This window comes from Aaosphaeria arxii (genome assembly GCF_010015735.1).
Source record: "Aaosphaeria arxii CBS 175.79 unplaced genomic scaffold BU24scaffold_2, whole genome shotgun sequence".
In the NCBI taxonomy this organism is placed as follows: domain Eukaryota; kingdom Fungi; phylum Ascomycota; class Dothideomycetes; order Pleosporales; genus Aaosphaeria; species Aaosphaeria arxii.
Window position 1 is genome coordinate 2,980,085 of NW_022983475.1, and position 16,843 is coordinate 2,996,927.

Sequence of the window (16,843 nt, forward strand, 5' to 3'; positions counted from 1 at the left end):
GATTGTAGGCAGATCACTTCCGAATACGACGATTCCGATCACATAAGGCTCACTCGCCCCGTGGGATAAGATATGAGCGCGCTTCTTGAGCGGTGGGGAGTTGTGAGTATGGTGAGATCTGGTTCTAAGGCTCGTGTCTTTAGGTATGCATGGAAATGGATCATGGAACATGTTTATGTCTCATCGCAGTCATAAACTCGCGAAGCACCTACCCAAATAGTCAATCAACAGTCCAGAAAAGAAAAAGAAAGGCGTAACAATCCCTCTAAAGCCCGCCCATCAAACACCAAAAAAAGGAAAACCAGATCGATCAATTAAGTCTCCGATCCCCGACCACCGACCATATTGCAACGTAGTATACCTCTCAAATGGCAAGTATCTACGCGCAGGCGTAAGCCTCAAACTCCGACCCAGCCAAACATCAACTCCCCGACCTCCGACACCCTTTCGGCACCCGGAAGGAATAAGAAAATACGAGCCTGTCCTTTCCTTCCCAGCTAGCCTAGCTCGATTCTATACCACCAGGATTCTTTTTATTTTCCACCTTCGTTTATGCTTTTGTTTTATCCTAAAGAGGATTGGGAGGATGATGATGTGCGGTATGGGGATGGGGGCCTAGCTGAAATGTGTGGATGTATGTAGGTAGGTATGTAGGTGTTACGAGCGAGGGTTTGAGGTATGAGGTAATAATGTATGTATGTGAGTGAGCGAGCTGAGGGAATTTCCCTTCTCTGGACGTCGAGTTGCGAGTAACTACTCACACGTAAACGTAGAAAGCAAGAAGGCAAAGCAAAGCCCAAGATGGGAAATCCATCGACGAACCAACCAATTCACTTCCTCCATACCATGCCTACCATACCGTCCCACCATACCCTCGTCTCGTCTACCACGCCCTACCACCGCTAGCTAGCGACCGCCGTGACGTGAAAAACTTTATCAGATCAAACTTTTGCTTTTTTTTCCCTGCCTGCTCTCGGTGACGTCGATCGCGTGCGTCTCTCCCGCTCCATCGTGGCTTGTTTAGGTTTTTTCTCCCTAAGGTCAGCTGCATGGCCGGGCCATGCCGTTTTGTAACGAATCGGACCTATCAAAAATGCTCGGCTGCCCTTGCACAGGCAGGTATTTTGCTTGCCTTCCCGCTCCAGGCGCAACGCAATTGTTCTCCGCATGCGTGGAACGTACGGCGGCGCGGGCAGGACTAGTGGGGTGAAGGGTTACTGGTCTACTGGTTTACATGCAGGTTTGCAGGTTTGCATGCCTAGCGAACTGCCGGCCGCGATGGCAGGAAAAGGTGGGTAGAGAAGGCGAGGCGTTATTATCATGGGCGATGTCGGATGCTCGAAAGAAGGGTAGCTGTAGCGCTGACAGGGCTGGGGGATTGGGATGGGGATTCACGTTGCAGAGGAACGGAGGGGTTTCGACGGTACGGGCCTGGCTTCCCGATGTCGTTTGGACTAGAGGGTTGGGCGTTGCCGTCAGCGGCTTGAGGGCAGGGGAGTTTATTGATGGTTTGGAAAGAGTAGTTGCTAGGTATCTGGGTATAGTTTACTAGGAGGTGAAATCTAGGGTACTCTGGATTCTATCTAATCGTACCATTGTTGCTCGGAGGTTTGATGCAAGGATTAGTTCCATTCTAGAAGTGTTACTCGTTGCCTGTCATATGTACATGTACATGTACATGTACACGTTGATGATGCAGTTGTTGCTGCCCTGCGTATACGCCGTGCTCTCACCGTAACGCGACGCAGGACGGTGTGGCCTGACTCTGACTTGGACTCTGGTACGGAGTCCTCTGTACTGTCTGGATTTGATTGAACGGCAGTGAACATGAGGGGACATGAGTTTCAACATGACGACAGCGGGCATACGCGGCAAGTCACTGCGCCTCGTCTCTTCTGGGTATGCAAGTTAGTGGTAGTCGTGGTGGTAGTGCTGGCCCTGGATGGGACGGTTTGGTAAAAGAAACGCATCGCAGGGTTAATGCGACGTTCCTGGCTAACGGAAGAGGGAATGGCTTCGATCTGATAAGAAAGCTGGGCGTGGTCAGAAAGGAATCGAAGAGGATTCTGATCAAAAAGTGGAGGTCTTGGATGCTTGAGCTCTTGGGTTTGGTGGACATGTTGGCGGTTTGGCGGTGCTCATAGTTGGCTGAAATCTCCCCCTGCCCTGCATGACTACCTGGTTGCCTTGTACAGTATGTGTTACAGCGAAGACTGCAGGCTTGGTGGTGTTGTGTTACCAGAGGCTGAGAATCATCATCATGTTGGTCCACCGCGGCACAGCGCATCACCTCAAAAAAAAAAAGTAGCCGCACCAAGGTTCTTCTTCATCTCGACCCATGAGGAGGCCGTGGTGACCCCCATTCCTTCCCATTCCTTCCTTCCATTATCCACTATCCACTATCCATTATCCATCCCAATCCCGTATCCCTCCCCTCCGCCCGGCCACCGGCGTTGTGAGCACTAGACTCTGATATTGCTGCTGTTCCATCCTATGAGAGATGCTGTTGGAGTCAATCGATGCGCGAGGGCGGGGGTGGTGAGGCTAGGTATTCGGCTACACGGTCGCACAACGTCAGCGACTCGGGGTTCTGCATTATTATCGCGACCCTGTCTCTCGGAGGTGAAGATTTTAGCTCTTCATGTGAGTGCGTCGAAATGGGATGAAGCAGTCGATGATCGTTAGCGTCGCGTATCGACCAACCGGTGGGGGGATGGAGGATGGAGGGGGCGGAAGAAGGAGGGAGGGACAGCTGGACAATGGGACGAGTAGTAAGAGAAGAGAGGTAGACATAAAAAGGCTTCGTGCTCGAGATTTTGGTCAAAGTAGAATATTTTTGTCTTGACATGTCGACCTGTTGACCTGGCTTGTACCATACATACATACACACATACCTATATACCTATTGTGTATTCATTGTTGGACTACTATCACCACTGCAGTCCACTACTTGTACAGTACTACTGTCTACTGTTGCTACTGTTGCTACTACTGGGGATACTCTGGTACGTTGTTGTTGAGCTACCACCCGCCCTCGTCCCCTCTACACAGTACAAACCTCTCTACACTACCCTACCCTTACGAGGTGCTATCATCCTCCACCATCTCTTCTGCTTTTCCTCTACTGGGAATTCTGGTACCATTTTATTCGTGTACTATACCCTCCTCCCTCTAGTCCCTTGGTCACTTTCCTCCATTGAGTCCGGGTGCACTACACACAGCACTACAAGTACCCTACCACCTACTACCTAGTAGTTTACCCCCCTACTAGTACAATACGCAACAAAACCATACTCCCGTTTTTTCTTCTTCCTCTTAAGTCTCCATTAACCTAACCTCTTAACTAATTTACCCTCAAAAAGAATTCCCAACTAAACTCCTTTTTCTTCCTCGAACCCAGGGACTCTCTCAATCACACAAGCCCCTACGGTCCCCTACCCAGGCCAGACTAGTCCTGTACTTTCTCAACCACCAAAACCCTTCATCCTCCAAAACTCCTTCTCAATCACCCAATTGCCACTTCCAGATCGCCCGCTACCCAGACCGCAATTTGCCTTTGTCACCACCAGTTCACCTCCCACTACTTAATCAGCGGTGAAGACGCCTCCCCCCGCCAACACTTCGTTATCACACATATAACTACTTTCTCTTTCATACTCTCTCCCCCCTTTCTCTCCCTCTTCCACTTCCACTTCCACTTCCCTGGAATCCACCCCACCTTTGTATCACCCCTTACAACAATCCCCCTCGCAACTTTCCCCTCCTACAAAACATTGGAACACCGCAGCCATGGCCGCCCGTCCCTCCAACATCGGTATCAAGGCCATTGAGCTTTACTTCCCCAGCCAGGTAAGTTTCTGGACCCTTGAATTCTGCTCCCCAGGGCTGTCTAAACAGTTTATGGACGATTTCGAGCACATCAACACCCCAAAATTCTGAGAAAGACCCCACATCCCACCATTTCTAACGCAAATTTCCACAGTGCGTCGACCAGGCCGAACTCGAGAAGTTCGATGGCGTTTCCACCGGCAAATACACCATTGGTCTCGGCCAGACCAAGATGTCCTTCTGTGACGACCGTGAGGGTGAGTTTCCCAGCAAAACGTCCCGCAATCTTTGCGGGAAAACCCCCTGTCCAAAGGACCAGAAACTGATTTGTTGCTGCCTGCAGATATCTACTCCCTCGCTCTCACCACCGTCACCTCCCTATTCAAGAAATACAATGTGGATCCCAACTCCATCGGCCGTCTGGAAGTGGGCACCGAGACCCTGCTCGACAAGTCCAAATCCGTCAAGTCTGTGCTCATGCAGCTTTTCGAGGAATCAGGCAACTACAATGTCGAGGGTGTGGATACCGTGAACGCCTGCTACGGAGGCACCAACGCTCTTTTCAACTCGGTCAACTGGATGGAATCCTCCGCATGGGACGGACGCGACGCTGTCGTCGTTGCTGGAGATATCGCTCTCTACAAGAAGGGTAACGCCCGCCCAACTGGTGGAGCCGGCTGCGTGGCTATGCTCATCGGCCCTGACGCCCCTATCGCCTTCGAGCCAGGCCTACGCGGCTCTTACGTTAGGCACGCCTACGATTTCTACAAGCCAGACTTGACCAGCGAGTACCCAATCGTCGATGGCCATTTCTCCATCCAATGCTACACCGAGGCCGTTGATGCCTGCTACAAGGCTTACAACGCTCGCGAGACGACCCTGAAGTCCCAGTCCAATGGAACCAATGGACATGCACAGGAGCAGGAGACTCCATTGGACCGATTCGACTACATGTGCTTCCACGCCCCTACCTGCAAACTCGTCGCCAAGTCTTATGCTCGCATGTTGTACAATGATTTCCTGACAAACCCCGCCAACCCCATCTTTGCTGAGGTTGCGCCCGAGCTTCGCGATCTCGATTACAAGACCTCTGTCACCGACAAGGCTGTCGAGAAGACCTTCATGGGTCTCTCCAAGAAGCGCTTCGCCGCCCGCGTCCAGCCCAGTATCCAGGTCCCCACCCAGTGCGGTAACATGTACTGCGGCAGTGTCTACGGATCTCTCGTCTCCTTGATCGCCAACATCGACAGCGAGGCTTCCAATGGCAAGCGCATTGGCTTGTTCAGCTACGGCAGCGGTCTCGCCTCCTCCCTCTTCTCTTTGAAGATCCGCGGTAGCCTCGCCGAGATCCAGAAGAAGTCTGACATCCACGCCCGTTTGGACGCCCGCCGCGTCGTCGAGCCCCAGGTTTATGATGATGTAAGATGCTTCTTACCCCCCTTCATTTTCTTAGCATTGTTCTTAGAACCACGTGACTAATTTCCCCTTTCAGATGTGCAACCTCCGCGAGCGCGCCCACTTGAAGAAGGACTACACTCCCCAGGGCAGCATTGACGGCATTCTCCCTGGTACCTACTACCTCACCGGCATTGACGGCATGTTCCGACGAACATATGCCATCAAGGAGTAAACGGTCTTTTTCCTTTCTCCAAAGACTCACATTCGATTCTTCTTCTATACTTTGCTGCATTTTGGGCATTTGCAGGAGTCATTTGATGATCCAACGACCGTCCTCGCGAGCTGCAATTATTTTCCTTCTTTGACCTAAATTTTCCAAACCGTGTCTCGGTAATTATTGGCATAGACTAAAGGGCAGCACGCATGATACCAGTGTGCGATGATTTGATGAGCGCCAGGAACCAACAATATATTACGATGGGACATATGGAGCGGCGGCGGATCGGAGACCAAGGTGTCTGGACGCCCGCTCGAGAGAAAGAATTAACACGATTAAATAATTTAATACTGTTTGTGCAACGCAATCAACTCAATTGTCTGGCTCCGCGTAGCTGGAACCTCCAAACAACCCTCGCTTTAAGTCAATGGCTTTGAATATGTTTCGTTCTGACATACACTTTATACATCTCTTCGCTTTTCCTCGAACAGACAGCACCGACCACACAATCTCTCCACAATTGAGCTGAGATCTCCCCAAATCGAATTGCTTTTTGTCCATCCCAATGCAACAATCCCAATCTTTTAAACAAAACACCTGACAAGAACGCCGAAACCCAATGCAATGATATCATCCGTCCCATCCTCTTTCCTTACAACCTCGCTAGCTTATCCTGATCACTCCAAAATGCCATCAATCTCCCCGGGCAACCTCTTAACCCTCCTCTGCTCCCAGTCCTCCAAATCCTTCGCCTGAAGTCTCTATTCTCCACATTAGCCCAATTTCCTTCCCCCCGTATAACCCAACTCAGGTAGCAGCAAACTTACATAAAACTCATCCTTCATATTAACCTTCCTCCGATTCTGCGTCAGCCCCATCTTCTCCTCCTGGCTGATCTGCTTAATCTTGTTGTCGTGGCGCTCGTAGCGGAGGGCCGTCGCGGGCGTCAGCATGAAGGAGCCCGCGACGATGGTGGCGAGGAAGGGGAGGCCGAAGAGGAGGAAGGGGTGTTTTTGCAGCGAGCGTCGGTACCGAGAGGCGATGGAGTTGGGGAGCGTCGAGGCGAAGGACTTGGATGTGAAGGGGCCGCCCATTGTTGTGGTGGTTGTGTGGTGGGTGTCCCGGAAGGGGACGAATTGGTGAATGTGTAGTTGGAGGAAGTGGTGGTTTGCGGCGGTGGTGTGAGTGGTCGAGTGGGATGATGGGTGATGATAATGGGGAACAGGCGGTTTCCCAATGATGGGGATGCTTTGGGTTTGGCGGCTTGGCGTTTCCACATGACACCGCGCATGGCTGTTGTGACGCGTTTCGAGCTTGTATGTGTGCCTAATCAATCCACGACTCTCTTTTTTTTCCGCATTTTTCTTGATCGACGGTTGATGGTTTTGTGAACACTTTTGGAAAGGAAGAGATAGGAATCGGTTGAGAGTAATATCGTACATCTGGATCCCAGGAAATAGATCCTTGCCGCAGTTTTCTTGGAAGTGCTGGATTCCGTCAATATAGATCTTCTCCTCGCCCGTACATCATCCCCAGAATATATCCTTGCATGCAGACATCCTCGACATGAGCGATAGATAAAAACTCCGACCATGGCCCGCAGAAGCGGGACTTCGACTAGATCTCTGGTTCCACCACCACCGCCAGCGGCACCAAACGCATCCGCAAACAATGGAGTTCCGCCGCCGTCGACCATCGCGGCTCAAATCGTCGACACCGCCGCCAATGCCAACGACCAGCGGGAACCCGAGTCGAAGCGGAAGTTCGAGCAACTCCTAGATGACTACCTGAACGACCCGATCACCAGAGCAGACGACCCGGACTCCCTGCTCATCAAACTAATCTACCTCGTAACCCAAGCGGGACTGGACGTCCTGCTCGACGACAACCCCTTCGGCGTCGACCTACTCCTCCCTCCGGCCCTGAAGAGCATCGCGGCCATCCAAGTCACCGTCCAGCTGCGGCCGCATCTGCTGCTCAGCGCGAAGGAGGAGTCAGACGACGGGACGCCCCATCCGCCGCTATTCGTCTGGCTGCTTCCGAAGGTCTTGGGCCTGCTCGGGCAGAAGGCGCTCGGGGCGATTCAGCACGAGCTGCGGGAGCTGTTGGCGACGTTCGTGGGCGCGCTTACTCGGGCTTCGAGTACGCGCGAATATGCGTTGTCCATCGAGACAATTTATCGGTCTTGCGTTGATAGTAGGTACTTCCGTTCTATCTGTAAAGAACTAGCTTATAAATGTCTTAGGTATCGTCCTCGCTCTCGAGGACAACAACGAAATTGTGCGGAGCTCCTCCAGTCCTTCTATCAAAGTGATCCTCCCGCCATCAAGCAGTATCAGTGACATCTGGCCCGACAGCCAGAACTTCGTCGCCCTGCCGCAGGGGTCACAGCGGGTCGTCACATCTCGTCCGCAGGCTATCCTGATTGGGTTCCACCTCGTGCAAGTGTTCATGAGATGTGGTGATAGGGGGCAAAGCAACTCCGTGCTTTCCCTCTTCCGCGAGAACTTCCTCCCGTGGATCATCGATTGCAGTCATGCTCTCTGGCAGGACTACAAGCAATGGCACGGGCAGGTGAGGAGATCTACTGCGTTTGACGAGATTGAGACGGCTATCTTGGATGTCTTGGAAGCACTGCTTCTCTCAGGGAGTGTGGAAGATGAATATCATTGCTCGTCTAAAGTCGTGGCGGCGCTGTCTTCTCATATTGTAGATCTGGTCAAGGCTTCATATACGTCGCCGCTGTCGACTAATAATCAGGTTTTGTTGGCGTCGCTTCTGACGAGAGTGCGAGGGCGGTATGTGGTACCGCGGAGCGATGATCCAGCTCAGGAGCACGCTCGGAGAGATTTGAAAAGGGTTACCCTGGACGACGTCGAAACTGCGATTGCGAGTGCCTGTCAAAACGTGACGGCATTCAGTACCCTGATCAGAGATTTGCAGGTAAGATTCGAGTGTCACTTGCGTAGTATAGGGTGCTAACATACCACAGCTCGCTTTCTGCCTATGGACGTCTCCCGGCGACTGGCCTTCGGAAGTGGACGACATACGGCAAAGTCTCTGCTCGTCTGCTACGGTTAGCTTCTCGGATGAGCAGCTACAGCAAGATTCGATATCCGTGACGACCACGTTCAGACAGATGAATGCCCCGGAGTCTCCGCGTGCTTCTAAGCGGCAGAAGACTGCGCCTGATGACGATGAAGACCTGGCACGGAAGGAATATGACAGACTTATTCAATTCGTTGCAGGGGCGACGGATGGTGATTCTATGGCTGATCTATCTGGCCTACACACATCTATCGCGTAGGTTACTCCCAACTAGATCTAGCTTTGAAAAGCTAATTTTAACGTAGGAGCACGTATCTCAATATCTCGGAAGCAGAGCAGTGCGAGCTCTTGCTCGCATTCGGTAGAATACCCTGTGCAGGCGCCAAATCTCTCATCCCCGCACATGACATTCAGGTGCCCGCGAAGACAACATGTCGTGTATGCGACGACGCTGGCAAATCTCCACGAGACCGGAGCATATATTGGAACGAGGCCGACGACCAAAGTTCCGATTGGAAGGATATCGTCGCCGCCCTTCTAGCCGTCACAGAGATACCCGAATTCCGCGACTCTTCCAAGCCACGAGTCGTCATGGCGTTCACGATCGGGCGGGTCTTCAACCACATTTCGGATTCGGAGTACCTAAATTTGGAGTTCTGCTCGTTGGGTCAGTGGCTGCTGGGTTCTATGAACAGGTCGCTGAGGGAATTGAGGGTTGCGGCTGCGTATGTAACTAACTCGTGTATTCGATAGACACTGTTGTGCTAACTTTGCTACTAGACATGCTTTAATGGTCTTTCTGCGCGACGACATCACCAAATCGGTCAGGGATAAGAATCGCTGGTCGAGCTTGGGATTCTTCCAAGAGCTCTCCGGGAGGGAAAGTCACCTTGGGAAGCAGATTACGCTGATCATGGCGTATGGACAAGCTGCGCGGTGAGTTTGCTTGCCTGGGTATAGGATGTGTAGCTAACGTTCTGCCGAAAGGGTTTGCGGCGAGGCAGAGTTGCAAATCATACTTCTCCGTCTTGTTGAGTTCCTAGGGCATCCGCATAGGTTGGTCCATGGTACGGCTTATGATGAAGTGAGTGAATTCTGCTTCCTTTGGTGTTTGAGGCTGATTTGGTCAGATATCATCAATCGCACTTGCTCTTGATACCGATCCCTTCTCCATGATGCGACCGTTCTGGAGAAGCATCGGTATCTTAGTCATGAAAGACCTTTTCAGCAGGCCGCAGAAGGTGACCCTGCTAGCCGATGTAGTCGGTCGCAAAGCCAGCGACCTCAAACTCGATCTCGCTGCGGACACGCTACCGATGCTCGTCCTGACGAAGCGAAAGGACGTCTTGCAAGCGATCGCGCATTTACGCGGCAAGGACGTCAAGATCGAGAACATCATATCACAGCCACGCCAGACTCTCGCGAGCATTCTGGCCCTGTTGCTCTGTCAACCTGTCGCGAATCCAGAGCAGAATGCCTGGGAGACGCTGATCGAGGTCGCGCCGCAATTCGAGAAGGAATACGATCTCGCGCGTCTCATCCAGCTTGAGGTCGTCCTCGTCGCTTGCGAGATCTTGAAACTTGCTGCCGATGACGACGATTCGAAGAAGCCACAAGTAAGTTTGATGCCATCTCCTCCGTGCATAGTACGTGTATTGATTTGATAGTATCATCGAGCTTTCTACTCGCTCGCCGCGCTCGCGGAAACTAGACCTGGGCAAAGAAAGGTCGCGACGAAGAGATCGCTAGATTCGTTCTTCGAGTTCAACATCCTCGGCATCATGGCCAATTTCTCGGAGGTGCTGGACGCGCCGTTGGCGAACCACCCGCTGCTGGAACGAAAGCGCTGCGTAGGGGCTATCCGGGAGATGATAGGGCTGGCCAAAGACGACGCCAGCTTGGCTTTACCTCAAGTAAGTAGACAGGAGTTTTCATATCTGGTACTACCGGCTGACGTGTTTTCTTTAGATCAGAGCTTGTCTGCAGTCCGCCATGGCAGACGCCCATCTCTGCGATCAGAGCTTTTCGGTTTGGTCCGCTCTGTTGAAGGTGCTGCCGGAAGAGGATCTGGAAGTCATTGTCGACCAGACTTTTGCCCTCATTGCTCAGAACTGGGAATCGTTCTCGGACGATACTAGGCTCCTTGCTTCTGGAACCATTGACTATCTTCACAAGAAGCACGAGCCCCTGCTGCGAGAACGAGTGGATTATCTGCCATCGATGGGTTCAATCACGATGCTGTCCAAATGGGAGGGAGAGGTGGCGCGCCTCAAGGCTAAAGTTGACAAAATTAGCTTCTTCAACACTTTCAGCCGGCGTTGCAACGACCAGAACGCCGTGGTTGTTCGTCAAGCTCTGAAAGAGCTAGTCCCCTTCCTCGAGGCAAATCAAAAGGTCCTACACGATGCAGCTGTCAGCCAGAAACCGTTGCCGGCTCTCCCGGCCCTGAGCCGATCTCTCCTTGATGCCTCCGTTCGGTTTGCTGAGGGCCACCCAGACATTCCGATTCTCTGTGCTCGGTGCCTCGGGCTCATTGGTGGCTTGGACCCGTATAAAGTCGAAACGGTCCGCGAGAAGAAACACGTCTTGGTGCTATCGAACTTCGATCGTGCGAAAGAAGTCATCAATTTCTCTGCATTCCTTCTCGAGAACATCCTGGTGAAGGTCTTCCATTCAACGACCAATTCGAAATCGCAAGGTTACCTTGCGTACGTGATGCAGGAACTTTGCAAACACTGCGGCTTCAGCGACTTTGCGTTCTCACGACCCCGATCATCGCAGACAGGGCCCGCCTGGGAACGGTGGGACCAAATATCTGACGCCGTCCAGGGCACGCTACAACCTTTCCTCAGCTCGAGGTACACAATCCGCGCCCGCAACCAGATCACATACGAGCCGCCAGCGTACCCGATCTTCAACTCCGAGATAAGTCACGCGCACTGGTTACGCACGCTCGTGTACGACCTACTACAGAAGGGGAAGGGGCAGAATCCAGAGATGCTGTTCCCGGTCATGGCGAGGATTATCAGAGGCCACGATCTCTCGATATCGACGTTCCTGCTTCCGTACGCTGCGCTCAATGTGATCATCACCGGAAGCGAAAACGAGACGATGATGGTAGGCCGCGAACTATTGACGGTGCTGAAGACAGACATCCAGGGCGTCGACCAGTCCGAAGTCACGAGGATCAAGCAATGCAGTGAGAACGTCTTTCACGTGCTCGACTACTTCAACCTGTGGCTGCAGGAGAAGCGGAGGCAGGTCTCGGAGGCCAGAGTCATGGCGGGTAAGACGGGCCGTGGGATCTCAGAGGACGAAGAGATGAACGCGATCCGGCAGATCAGCGCCGTCGAAAGCATAACACAGATGATACCCGCAGAGGTGATATCCCGACGTTCGGTGGAGTGCGGATCCTACGCTCGCGCTTTGTTCCACTGGGAGAAGCATTACCGTCAGGAGGAAGAGAAGTCGCAGAACACGGGCGTGTTCGCAAAGGACGAATTGCTGCAGCATTTGCAGTTCATCTATGCACAGATTGACGAGCCGGATAGCATTGAGGGGATTTCTGCACATCTGCAGGTGCTTAATCCCGAACAGCAGGTCATGGAGCATCGAAAGGCGGGCCGCTGGACGGCGGCGCAGAGTTGGTATGAGCTGTCGCTTGCGGAGAAGCCTGACGACACGGAGTTGCAGATTAATCTTTTGACTTGTTTGAAGGAATCTGGTCAATATGGTATGAAAGAATTCATTGGAGGGGATGGGGCTCTTTTGCTAATATGGACGTAGATTCGATTCTAAACTGCGTTGACGGAATCAATGCTACGAAATCTGTAAGCTCCGACATCCTTCCCTTCGCCGCAGAAGCAGCTTGGTCGACGGGAAAATGGCCGCAGCTAGAAAGAGTGCTGTCGCTATCTCCAGCCGACCAGGGCGGAGCATCCCACAAGTTCAACGTGGGCATCGGAAGGGCGTTACTCGCACTGCGCAGCGGTCAACAGGAGGAGTTCAGCAAGACTATAGAATCATTACGAGCGGCCGTGGCAGCGGAATTGTCGCCGGCTACCACGGCTTCTATACATGCAAGCCACGACCATCTGGTTAAACTTCATGTGTTGTATGAAATAGAAGCGGTCAGTGGCACGTCGGAGAAGACGGCGACGGACCGGAAGGATCTGTTGGAGGTTTTGGAGCGGCGGTTGGACGTCATAGGAGCGTATACGTCTGACAAGCAATATGTGCTCGGCATTCGACGTGCTGTGATGCAGCTGTCAAAGTAAGTGTTCAGGTTTCTCCAAAATGATCATCGCTAAGCAAGACCCTCTAGGATCGAATTTACGAATCTAGACATCTCGTCCGCCTGGTTGACAACAGCCAGACTGGCACGAAAAGCAGAGTTTACGTCAACGGCTTTCAATGCGGTAATGCATGCTGCACGCCTCGGTGACGATGCTTCAAAGATCGAATATTCGAAGCTGATGTGGAAAGATGGGCACCATCGGAAGGCTATACAAAATCTTCAAGGTGCCATTGCAAGTAATGCGTTTCAATCTAGGGAGGCTGTTTCCATGGAAGTCTCAGTCACGACAGCTGTAGAGCAGCCTCAAGCTGCAAACAGGACAAAAGCGCATGCCCAACTTCTCCTCGCGAAGTGGCTCGATAGCGCGGGTCAGACCAAAGCGGGTGCGCTGAAGGAGGCATACGCGGCAGCCATTCTCTCTCATCCCAGGTGGGACAAAGGGCACTACTACCTGGGTCGTCATTATAACAAGCTTCTGGAATCCGAGAAGTTGCTACCCGCTTCCAAGCAAAGCAAGTCGTTCCAAGCGGGAGAACATACGAAGCTCATTATTGAGAATTTCATCCGGTCCACCGTGTACGGCACGAAGTACTACTACCAGACCATCCCAAAGATCCTGACTCTATGGCTGGACATGGGCATGGAGGTACTGCACAACCAGCCAAGGACCTCTGGGCACAAGGAGCTCCACGACCACAAAGTAGGGTACGTCGATCACATCAACAAATACATCAAACGGTATTCTACGACGCGTATGCCTATTTTCGCTTGGTACACTGCGTTTCCCCAGATCATCACGAGAATCAGCCATCCCAACAAGGCTGTCTGGGAGGTGCTCCAGACTTTGATCGTTAGTGTTGCTTCTCAATATCCCCAGCAAGCGCTGTGGAGTCTTATGGCTGTGACTCGCGCGACGCAAGACGATCGTAGAGCACGTGGGATGGCAGCCATACAGAAGCTTAGAGGAGTAAGTATTCGGTCTGATTAATAGTGACACCGTACTGACAACCTACAGGAAACGTCTAAGCGGAAAGGGACTACGCCGCTCGAGCTGCGCGGACTGATACTCCAGAGTCAGAAACTCACCGACGCGCTCCTGGCTGCTTGCGATGCCCCCATCGAACAGCGCGTCTCGCACGTCAGTCTATCTCGCGAGCTGGGTTTCAATCACAAGCTTGCGCCTTGCGCTCTCGTCGTGCCAATTGAGGCGACAATGATTGCCAACCTCCCCTCCGGCAACGACAGTCGTGTTATTCGAGGCCATAACCCCTTCCCGCAGGACGCCATCACCATCTCTTCATTCGCAGATGATGTTCTGGTGCTCTCGTCGCTGCAACGGCCGAGGAAAGTGACGGTGCGAGGCTCGGACGGACGTCTCTACGGTCTTCTGTGCAAACCCAAAGATGACTTGCGAAAGGATCAGCGTCTTATGGAGTTCAACGCGATGATCAACCGCGCCCTCCAGCAGGACATTGAGTCGAGCAAGCGGCGACTGTACATCAAGACGTACGGCGTGACCCCACTCAACGAAGAATGCGGCACGATCGAATGGGTCGAAGGCCTGAAGCCAATGCGCGACATCATCATCCGCCTGTACCGGCAACGCGGCGCGCAGATCGACTACGGCGAGCTCCGCCTCCTCCTCAACGAAGCCTGCTCCGACCCCTCGAAGCTCCCCATCTTCACCGACAAGATCCTCAAGAAATTCCAACCCGTCCTACACGACTGGTTCGTGGAGACGTTCCCAGAGCCGGAGGCCTGGTTCGGCGCCCGGCTCCGCTACACGCGGTCCTGCGCCGTCATGTCCATCGTCGGCCACGTCCTCGGGCTCGGCGACCGCCACGGCGAGAACGTCCTCCTGGAAGAAGGCAACGGCGGCACCTTCCACGTCGACTTCAACTGCCTCTTCGACAAGGGCCTCACCTTCGAGAAGCCCGAACTCGTGCCCTTCCGCCTCACGCACAACATGGTCGACGCCATGGGACCCCAGGGCATCGAAGGCCCCTTCCGCACTGCAGCCGAACTCACATACAAACAGCTCCGCCAGCACGAAGACACGCTCATCACCATCCTCGAGACCTTCGTGCACGACCCCACAGCCGACTTCCTCGGCGGCGGCAAGCGCAGGAAGAAGATTGCGGGCGTGCCCGACACGCCGCAGGAGGTGCTGGAGAGCGTGAGGGGCAAGGTCGCGGGCGTGCTGAGCGGCGAGAGCGTCCCACTGAGCGTCGAGGGGTACGTCGATGCGTTGATTTCGATGGCGAGGGACCCGCGGAATCTGGCGGCTATGTATATTGGGTGGTGTGCTTTCTTCTAGGCTGCCGTGGGCCAGATCGTTTGGTATGTGGGATTGACTTGGGGGATATGGCTGCACTGCATTGCATATTGGCGTTTTGGTAAAAGTTGAGGTGTTTATGGAAAAAACAACGATAGATTGGTAATGGAAACGGGGGCTGTCAAAGAACAGTAGGGGGAAGGGTCAATTGGCCACTCTTTGTATAATTTTCAAAACAGATATCAAGGATCGTGAATCTATAATTTCATTCTCTATCTTCTTGTCTCTTTCCTCTATTTTCGTGACCACGTTCATCCATTCGCTCAGCAGTGGGAATGACCCTGAACAGCAGACTAGAGTTTGACTCTACTCCTGGTAGGCCTTCAACTCCTCCGCAATCCACCTCAAAAACCTCCCACTAAGCTCCCTCTTCGCCGCCCCATCATCACTAACCGCGAACCTCGCCACCACACCGCCCGGCTGCTCAGGCCTCAGCAGGTTCCCATCCGCCTTGAGCCCCTGGAACTTCTGCTGGTCCTTCTCGCTCATGTGCGCAACGTGCACGCCGCGGATGTCGTCCTGCATCGCGGTGTCGACGACGCCCGGCTGGATCGACACCGTCGCGATGGAGGGCTCCTCGACGGCGAGGGTGGCCGCCAGGTGGTTGAGGACGGCTTTGGAGGCGCCGTACGGGCCCCAGGCTTGGTAGGCGGAGGTCGCGGCGCCGGAGGAGATCAAGATGAGCGTGCCGTTTGTGGTGCGGAGGTGTGGGATGGCGGGTTGGATCTGGGGTGGGTGGATGTGTGAGTGAATGGTTGGTGTCACGTGAGATATAACAGTTATACATATGACGGCAAGAAAGCCTTGAGGGAGGGGAAAGGTGTTAGGGGAGAACTCACCACAGCCAAACCGCCGAAGACATTAACGTCGAAAGAGGCCCGCCACTCCTCAGCAGAGATGTCAGCGACCTTCCTGACGGGCTCGAGCGTGCCGTGGTTGACGATGACGGCGTCGAGGCGGCCGAAGCGCGAGACTGCGAGGTCGACGGCGCGGGCGCCCAGCGTCAGGTCCGAGATGTCGCCCGCGAGGATCTCGACGCGCGACGGGTACTGCGATTGCAGGCTCTCGAGGGCCGAGCGCGTGCGAGAGACGGCGACGAGCTTGTGGTTGGGGGAGGAGAGGATGGCGTGCGCGGTTGCGAGGCCGATTCCTGGGAGTGGGGTTAGAGAGGGAGATGGATGGATGGGCTGATGGGTTGATCGAGAGGAAAGAAAGGAAAAAAAGAAAAAAGTACACAGTAAATCCCGATTGGATCTATCTTCATCCATATAAGAAATATAATGTAGGAATGACAATGTTCAGATAAGTAGAATGACGCCATATCTCAACATCGAATGAAGCATGCCCACTCGTATATGTCCAATTCATTGGAATCGAGTAGATTTAGTCGAATTCGCCCATTCAACACCAAAGTAAAAAAGAAGAAACGGAAATAACTTCCTTCCAGCAAGAAGGAACACTTGACAGAGAGTAGGGAGAATCAGAACAAACCTCTAGATGCACCAGTCAAGATGACGACTTTTCCCTGCTGCTCGGTCGCCATGACTATTGATTCTTTTCGATTTTCAATGAATGAGCGTGTGCTACGAGTTTCCAATTGGACGTTTTTCTTGTCGTTCCTGTTTTGCTTCTATTTCGAGGACTGGGAATGGTAGTTATTGTAGTTGATATTTAGAACATTATACGTTGTTATTCTTTCGGCTAGCTACGGGGTGGGTAT

At 53.1% G+C, this 16,843-nt stretch overlaps 4 protein-coding genes across 4 annotated transcripts; 2 read left to right on the plus strand and 2 right to left on the minus strand.

Annotated features, from left to right (window-relative positions):
• The first annotated feature begins 3,337 nt into the window (after positions 1–3,337).
• Positions 3,338–5,554, plus strand: BU24DRAFT_122397 (hydroxymethylglutaryl-CoA synthase). The gene is made up of 4 exons (XM_033520911.1): positions 3,338–3,849; positions 3,983–4,085; positions 4,172–5,247; positions 5,321–5,554. Exons 1-4 carry the CDS (start codon positions 3,790–3,792, stop codon positions 5,456–5,458), a joined length of 1,377 nt encoding a protein of 458 aa, XP_033387915.1. The 5' UTR covers positions 3,338–3,789; the 3' UTR covers positions 5,459–5,554.
• A 131-nt stretch (positions 5,555–5,685) lies between these two features.
• Positions 5,686–6,557, minus strand: BU24DRAFT_386548 (cytochrome c oxidase assembly protein COX16, mitochondrial). Its single transcript, XM_033524932.1, has 2 exons — positions 6,271–6,557; positions 5,686–6,204 (listed from the first exon to the last, which is right to left on the minus strand). The coding sequence occupies exons 1-2, from the start codon at positions 6,535–6,537 to the stop codon at positions 6,121–6,123; spliced, it is 351 nt and encodes a 116-aa protein (XP_033387916.1). The 5' UTR covers positions 6,538–6,557; the 3' UTR covers positions 5,686–6,120.
• A 229-nt stretch (positions 6,558–6,786) lies between these two features.
• Positions 6,787–15,310, plus strand: BU24DRAFT_419179 (uncharacterized protein). Its single transcript, XM_033527153.1, has 12 exons — positions 6,787–7,639; positions 7,689–8,386; positions 8,436–8,746; positions 8,797–9,216; positions 9,272–9,427; positions 9,479–9,575; positions 9,622–10,107; positions 10,159–10,404; positions 10,460–12,224; positions 12,278–12,764; positions 12,816–13,755; positions 13,804–15,310. The coding sequence occupies exons 1-12, from the start codon at positions 7,036–7,038 to the stop codon at positions 15,103–15,105; spliced, it is 7,512 nt and encodes a 2,503-aa protein (XP_033387917.1). The 5' UTR covers positions 6,787–7,035; the 3' UTR covers positions 15,106–15,310.
• BU24DRAFT_419180 (short-chain dehydrogenase) lies at positions 15,300–16,772 on the minus strand. The gene is made up of 3 exons (XM_033527154.1): positions 16,615–16,772; positions 15,963–16,273; positions 15,300–15,849 (listed from the first exon to the last, which is right to left on the minus strand). The coding sequence occupies exons 1-3, from the start codon at positions 16,664–16,666 to the stop codon at positions 15,430–15,432; spliced, it is 783 nt and encodes a 260-aa protein (XP_033387918.1). The 5' UTR covers positions 16,667–16,772; the 3' UTR covers positions 15,300–15,429.
• Between the last annotated feature and the right edge of the window lie 71 nt (positions 16,773–16,843).

Excerpts from the sequence above, each read along its gene's own strand:
- BU24DRAFT_122397 (XM_033520911.1), top strand. The coding sequence starts at position 3,790 with ATGGCCGCCCGTCCCTCCAACATCGGTATCAAGGCCATTGAGCTTTAC. Across the intron at positions 4,086-4,171 it reads CTTCTGTGACGACCGTGAGG|ATATCTACTCCCTCGCTCTC; the intron begins GTGAGTTTCCCA and ends TGCTGCCTGCAG. Across the intron at positions 5,248-5,320 it reads AGCCCCAGGTTTATGATGAT|ATGTGCAACCTCCGCGAGCG; the intron begins GTAAGATGCTTC and ends TTCCCCTTTCAG.
- BU24DRAFT_386548 (XM_033524932.1), bottom strand. The coding sequence starts at position 6,537 with ATGGGCGGCCCCTTCACATCCAAGTCCTTCGCCTCGACGCTCCCCAAC. Across the intron at positions 6,205-6,270 it reads ATATGAAGGATGAGTTTTAT|AGACTTCAGGCGAAGGATTT; the intron begins GTAAGTTTGCTG and ends TGTGGAGAATAG.
- BU24DRAFT_419179 (XM_033527153.1), top strand. The coding sequence starts at position 7,036 with ATGGCCCGCAGAAGCGGGACTTCGACTAGATCTCTGGTTCCACCACCA. Across the intron at positions 8,747-8,796 it reads GGCCTACACACATCTATCGC|GAGCACGTATCTCAATATCT; the intron begins GTAGGTTACTCC and ends ATTTTAACGTAG. Across the intron at positions 10,405-10,459 it reads CCAGCTTGGCTTTACCTCAA|ATCAGAGCTTGTCTGCAGTC; the intron begins GTAAGTAGACAG and ends TGTTTTCTTTAG.
- BU24DRAFT_419180 (XM_033527154.1), bottom strand. The coding sequence starts at position 16,666 with ATGGCGACCGAGCAGCAGGGAAAAGTCGTCATCTTGACTGGTGCATCT. Across the intron at positions 16,274-16,614 it reads CTTGACTGGTGCATCTAGAG|GAATCGGCCTCGCAACCGCG; the intron begins GTTTGTTCTGAT and ends CCCCACTCCCAG. Across the intron at positions 15,850-15,962 it reads TCTTCGGCGGTTTGGCTGTG|ATCCAACCCGCCATCCCACA; the intron begins GTGAGTTCTCCC and ends CACCCACCCCAG.